This window comes from Geospiza fortis, unplaced genomic scaffold (genome assembly GCF_000277835.1).
Source record: "Geospiza fortis unplaced genomic scaffold, GeoFor_1.0 scaffold97, whole genome shotgun sequence".
Lineage (NCBI taxonomy): Eukaryota > Metazoa > Chordata > Aves > Passeriformes > Thraupidae > Geospiza > Geospiza fortis.
This window is the reverse complement of record NW_005054343.1, coordinates 3248595-3255184: the sequence shown is the minus strand read 5'-3', so window position 1 is coordinate 3255184 and position 6590 is coordinate 3248595. Positions and strand designations below refer to the sequence as shown.

At 56.6% G+C, this 6590-nt stretch overlaps 1 protein-coding gene across 1 annotated transcript; it reads right to left on the bottom strand.

The window, feature by feature from the left end:
• Nucleotides 1–601: 601 nt before the first annotated feature.
• Nucleotides 602–6584, bottom strand: CALB2 (calbindin 2). Its single transcript, XM_005422745.1, has 11 exons — nucleotides 6479–6584; nucleotides 3303–3379; nucleotides 3025–3114; nucleotides 2844–2924; nucleotides 2297–2353; nucleotides 2115–2192; nucleotides 1946–2001; nucleotides 1701–1740; nucleotides 1527–1580; nucleotides 1230–1301; nucleotides 602–993 (listed from the first exon to the last, which is right to left on the bottom strand). Exons 1-11 carry the CDS (start codon nucleotides 6567–6569, stop codon nucleotides 877–879), a joined length of 813 nt encoding a protein of 270 aa, XP_005422802.1. The 5' UTR covers nucleotides 6570–6584; the 3' UTR covers nucleotides 602–876.
• Between the last annotated feature and the right edge of the window lie 6 nt (nucleotides 6585–6590).

Below are 6590 nucleotides of genomic sequence, written 5' to 3'. Positions count from 1 at the left end.
CACACAGGTCTGTATAGTGTGGTACTGGTCCATACAGAAATGTATTGAGCCACAGAGGGATACACAGGGCTGTACTGGGCCATATAGGACTGCACTGTACCATACTGGGCTGTTCTGAGCCACACTGAGCTATGTGGGCTTTAACTGGGCCATAATGGGCTGTACAGGGTTGTACTGGGCTGTACATGTGCAGATGGGACTGCCCTGCACCATACTGGGCCATACAGGCCTCAGCTGGGCTGCTCTGGATAGTACAGGAATGGGAAAGATTGCACTGGGACTCCGCCAGCATCGTCACCCTGGGACTGGGTTCCAAAACTGGGAGTGGGGGAAACAACCCTTGGGATGTCCCAGAGGCTTTGGCAGGGTGTGGGAGGGATGAATGGGAGGGATGGCTTGGAGGTACAGTGTCCCCACCCAGTTTGCCTGCACTCTGCTCCCCAGGGATTTTCCAATGACCCTCATTCCATAGGGGCTTTCCCAAATGCTCCATCTCTCTTCCCCACCCAGGAGCCACGTCCTCTGTGGGATCAGAGTGTGATATCCCCCTCCTCCCTGTCACCCAGCAGCCCACCATGGGATGGAGAAATAGGGGCTTCAGTCTAGCAGTACTTGAATTTATTAGTAAACTGTTCTTTGGTAAATGATAAAAACTCAAGAGACCAAAGGAATGAAAACAACACCCCCGCAAAGAAAAAAAAAAATCATATCATTAAACAAACCAGGCAGATGGGAAAAAAGAAAGTTTTCCCCCCCAAATGGGATTTTAGCAACCTACAGCAAACCCAAGAGATGCTGGGGGAGCTCTGCAGTGATGGGGGCTCCCCTTTGTGCTTGTTTTCGGGGAGGAGGAGCGTGGGCTGTGTATATGGGGTCCTACATGGGGGGCTCATTGCAGAGCACCATCTCCAGTTCCTTGCGGTAAAGTTTTCCCCCGTCGGAGAGGTTCATGATGCTCTTCCTGTAGTTGGTGAGCTGCTGGATGTTCATCTCCTGCAAGGCATGGGGGGCACTGGGGGTGGGCATCTCCTTTCTCCCCAGGGAGTACCCCCAGGCTCAGATTACACTCCCCCCTGTTCCAGTGCAGCTTCCCATGAGGATGCAGGGTCAGCACTGAGACCAGCATCTCCTGGTCCCAATGGAGCATGGACATGGAAAGATGCTGCTGGGAGATGGGAGAAGGAACTGAGGGCCTCTGGGGGTGGCACCCAAATTCTGCCCCCACTTACTTTCTTATTCTTCTCATACAGGTCTTTCAAAAGTGCATCCAGCTCATTCTCATCAATGAAGCCATTTCCATCCTGGATAGTGTGGGAGGGACATCAACAGCAGGAAGGACACAAGCCCTGCAATTCCCCCTTGGACATGGGCATCCCCAGGCCCCCACCCAGCACAGCCAGAGGTAAACCCAGTTCTCCCAACCCAAACCAGAGCATGGAATTGCCCCAACCAAACCCACATGATTTGGGGTTATTTTTTGCCAGGTTATATTTATCTGGAGTGATTTCCATGAGCTGGCTCCCTACCTTGTCATAGAAGGCAAAGATGGCATTGAACTCATCTGAGGACAGCTTCATTCCCTGGGAAGTGACAAGGGAATGAGAGAGGTACCGGGGTGTGAGAGAGGGGTTGGAGGTACAAGCAATGGGAATGGGTTGTTTTTGTTGTTATTATTAGCAGTAGGAGTAGTCTTATGTTACCTGAAACTTCAGAAGAAAGTTTTCTTGCACAGGCAAAAGTCTGAAAAACAAGAAGGGCAGGGAAGAGGGGGAAGCAGCCAGAAAAAGGCATTTTCTTAAATCACAGTGATGTTTTGCTCAGAAACATGAGTAAATTAAAGAGGAAAACAGTTTTCCCTGGAAGCTGGAGCAGACTCTTCCTAAACATGAGCATTTCAGATGTCTTTCCCTCCCCAGCTCTTCCTTCTCACTGCCCGTGACCTTACCGGGACATCTCGGAGAGGCCCAGCTTCCCATCACCGTTCATGTCGAACATCCGCAGCTGTGGGGATACAAACAGCACCCTGTCACACATCACCTCCTCCTCCCCTGCCTGCCACCCACCTGGGCTGCTGAGACCCCCGGTGGGGACACAGTGCCCCAGGTCCCACTCACAATGGTCTGTGTGTACTCCTGCAGCTTGGGCTCGTCGTAGGGCCGGTTCGCCTTCTTCAGCAGGTCCGACAAGAAGCCCTGGGAGGAGAGGGTTTGGCTGGCTGTCCCCATCCCTGGCTGTCCCAGAAGGGATGTCCCACTGGCAGGGACCCAGCCCAGCCCACCCTATGCCCACAGCCCACCTTGAGCTCGTTGGCTTCGATGTAGCCGCTGCGATCCGTGTCGTACCTGCGCCAAGCCTGCGGAGGGACTGCCATGAGCCTCTGAAGGGGCTCGTGTCCCCCACTCCCCCCGACGTGTGTGTGTCCCCATAAATCCCTGCTGAGAGTGTCCCCCACCACCCTAAAGGAGATGGGGCTGTCTCACAGCTCCCACTGGCATCATCTGCTCTCCCTTGGGGCGAGAGGCTTTTGTTCAGCCCCACACCAAGAGTTCAAGCACCTTTATCCTCATGTCAGTATGCAAGACCAGACTTTAATATTTAATAATATTTAATTGCATCCCCCAATCAAACAATAGTGTCTGCTTACCTTCCCCCATCCCAACAATATCACAAGGTGCTCCTCTTTCAGCCTTCCCCTCCACCCAGGGTTCAGTTTCCATGTACAAGCTCCTTCCTCTCCAGGATGCTGCACATTCCCTTCCACCCCCAGCTATGTTTTATTTCCCATCTGCAATTTCTCTCCCACCTGTGTGGGTTCACCCCCCAGAGCAGCCTGTCCCACTCACCTCCATGAACTCTGAACTGGAGCCCACATGCTGGCGGAAACACAGCAGAAAATTCTCCTCTGTGGGCAGGATCTGGGCCAGCTGTGGGAAACACAGGCATGGTGGGAATGGTGGAGGGGAAACATGAGCATGGGGGTGGAACATGAACAAGCTGGGGTTTGTCAGGTCCAGCACCGCTCACCTCTGCCATCTCGATTTTGCCATCTGCATTTTTGTCATATTTGTGCATAAACTCCTTCATCTTGTCACCCAAATTGTCCTTCTTCGAGTCCTGCCAGGAAGGAGAGAGGGAATGGGAGCATCTTCCCCATTCTCTGTGCTGGTCTTCTCCTGCTTTCCTCCCAGAGTAGTCCCAGTCCCACTCATAAGTGCCCAAAGGAGGTGGGGCTCACATGAGTGTGAGTCTTTGGGCACAAGGGAACAGGGGAAGGAGGGAGCAAAACCAGAAGATGCTCTTACCACACCCGCCCCCTTTCTTGCACTTTCCAGCTCCTGGAAGAAATTTTCCAGCTCTTTGCCTTCAATGTAGCCATTTCCTGCGGGAGGAAAAAAATGCAGTAAGACTTTCACAGTGTCAGAGCACAGGAGGGGAGGGACAGATGCTCCCAGAGGACACGGCACTTGTTCCCTCTGCACCAGGACATGGCTCCAAGGAAACTGTGGCAGCAAGGAAATGCCAGCCAATGTTGATGCTGAGTGTTACACATACTGGTGATGCCCAAATTTGCCCAGGTGACACACAGCCCTGGATTTTTCCCTTGCACTCATTTGTGGGACACACGGGACTTTGTTCATCTTGTGCCTTATGCCCCTTTGCTGCATTTTCTGTATCTGATGCTTCAATCAGATGCCTTAAATAAAGGCACCCCATCCTGTGCAAGCATTTCCCAAGCAGGACTGCCTCCTCTCAACCCCCTGTGGGGGCCACAGGGGCAAATGGGGATCAGAGACAAGGCACCCAGCACAGCATCCCCCCATCCTGGGTGCAGGATCATCTCCAGGAAGGGGTGACCCCACTGCCCATCTCCAGCATGGCCAGGAGCTCAAAAAGATCCCTGTCCTGTGTACCTCACCCCTCTCACTGCCGGTATCTGTGCTGAGATGTGGTTCCCCTGGAACCCGGGGTATCCATAGCCCTGCCCTGCCTGTGGGATGCTCGATGGCCGGACGGCTCAGCCAGGGCTCAGCCACACACAGCTGCCACAGTGCTGGCCCTTGGTGGCTTTGGGGGGTGGCTGCTGTGCCTGGAAGCAGCAGGGTCACATCACGGCTGGAGACAGCAGTGAAGACACTGGCTCCATGGTGCTGTCAGGCATGGTGTCACCTCCCTGCCAGAAATCCTCCCTTCCAAGAACATCTGGACACAGCAGAGGGATGTTGCCCTTTCCCCTGAAGTGCCTGGCTGAGGGATAGCCAGGGTTCTTCCTTGTGAACATTTCCCCCAGGACTGCTCTGCATTTCAGCCTCCAGAGGCTTGGACCACATCTCCCTGCTCTGCGCCACCTTTGGTGTTATCACCTGCAGGCTCCCCAGCAGCCTCTGCTCCCTGCTGCAGCACAGCAGCTGGGAATAACCCATCCACATCCCAGCTGAAAGCACTGGGGAGATCCCAGGGTACCTTCCTCTTTGGTGACCACATCCCAGTGGATGAGCAGCATCCTTCCCAGGAGGGGATGAGGGGCTTGGGTGATATTGGGGTACTGGTGTGACCCACTGAGGTACTTTGGCTTCCCACTGCTCTTCCCAGGGGCTTTGCTTTTGTGGGTGCAGGAGAACCCCGAGTGGCTTTGAATTCACTTGGGGAAAAAAGAAAAATCAACAGGAGTTTTGAGCTGGGAAAAAAGAATAAGGCCGAGAAAAGCTGTGGCCAGTAGCTTGGCTTCCTCCAAGCAACAGCTTGGACAGGTCTGATCCATGTCTGCAGAGCAGCGGGATGTGGAGTGTCATGGAAAATCCCCTCCGGAGAGCCACAGCCAGTCCATGCAGCTCCACCTCGGAGCCTCGGGGCAGCTGTGGCTGGTAAAGCGAGGACATCAAAGACATCCAAGGGGACTTCTCTGGGGCATGACAAGCCTTGAGGGCAGGTGGCTCAAGGCGTGGAAGGCACATTGAAGGGGTTTAAATGCAGGGATGAGCTGGGGTGAAGTAGTCCCATGCAGAGCGGAATGAAGCCCAGGTCCCTCCGTTGGCACAGGGAAGCAGCCAGGGCTGTTGGAGCTCCTGCCTGATGGAGCTGAGCATTGTCCTTGTCAAGGCCACCTTCTTTCCTGATGCCTGAGTCCCTCCTCTCCTGGGCACCTGCCGTGCTGCAGCTCGACAGCCTTGCCCTGCCTGGGGGCCGTGGGCCAAGCTGGATCCGTGCCTGCCGCGGTGTTTTGGAGATGACAGAGCACATCCAAGGGCACAGTGGGACACGCTGCAGGGAGGCAGCTGGACACCCACACTGGGATCTGCCCACTCCCACTGGAGTGCCACCTTCCCAGTCCCTTGGTGGCTGCTCCAGTGCCAGCAGTGGCTGGGACCTGTGTCTGTGTCCCCAGTGCTGTGAAGCTGCAGTGGGGGGGACCCCAAAATGCAGCCAGGAGCAAGCTAAGCTCCAGTTCCAGCAGTGCAGCTGGGGAGGCTACATGACGCAGTTCCCAGAAGGTTTTTGGTCCCCAGACCTCCCTGCAGGAGCAGGAGACTCAGTGAAGGACAGGAGCTTTCCCCTGGGCTGCTGCTCCCAGCAGGCTGAGCCTCCTTCACAGCCCCACAGCGCTGGAAGAAACTGTTTTCCCACAAAACAATGCTGGTTTTTGCTTTTCCCCCCATTTTTGGGGCTGACAGTGGTAGAAACAGGAATATCCTGCCCAGATGTGACTCCGTGGGAAGGTGACATCCCCATAATGGACACGGCTTTTGCCAGCATCCCCGGGGAGAGGTTTTGGGAGGCTGGGGAGCAGGCAGGCAGGGACCAAGCACTCCAGACATGGAGGGACCGTTCCTCAGCCTGCTCCGGGCATGGGACACCCGCTCTGTCACTCCTGGCAAGGGGGTGGCCTTGGGGCCAATCTGGTGGCCACGCTGCCCCATTCCTCCCAGGTACCAAGTGTGGGGCACTCTCGAAGCGGGGAGACGGAGGGGACCGAGGGTGGATACTGGGCACCCTGGGAAGCGCAAAACGCCCAGAGCAGCACCCAGAGGTGACACCAGCCCCGAGCGAATCCCAGCTCTCAAGGCACCCGGGGGACATGTCAAGGAGAACCGGGATATCTCGGGCTCAGTGTCCCATGGGCTGAGATCTCCCACTGGGGTCCAGTTCTGGGGCTCCCCGTCCTTTCCCGACGGGGGGGTCCTGAGGGACCGGTTGCTCCCCCGACCCCAGAGCTTCAACCGACGGGGCTGCGCCGCGGAGACTCTCCATCACCCCGGAGACTCTCCATCCCGGAGTCTCTGCATCCCGGGGGCTCTCCATCACCCAGGGGGCTCACCGTTAGCCCCGGGCTGCGGCGGTGGAGGCTCTACCCTCTCCTCCGGGATGTCCAGGGACTCTTCACCACCCCCCCTTCAGCCCCGCGCCCCCAGGGATGCTCAGCCCGCTGCCCTCCCCGCCGGTTTTTTGAGGAGCGAAGTGTCCCGCGCGCCCCGGGACTGACCGTCCGCGTCGAAGTGCCGCCAGATGTCGAGGAACTGGGAGGCGGTGAGCTCGGCCAGGTGGAGGTGCGGGGCCTGCTGCGGGCCGGCCATCCCGCTCCCGATCCCGCTCCC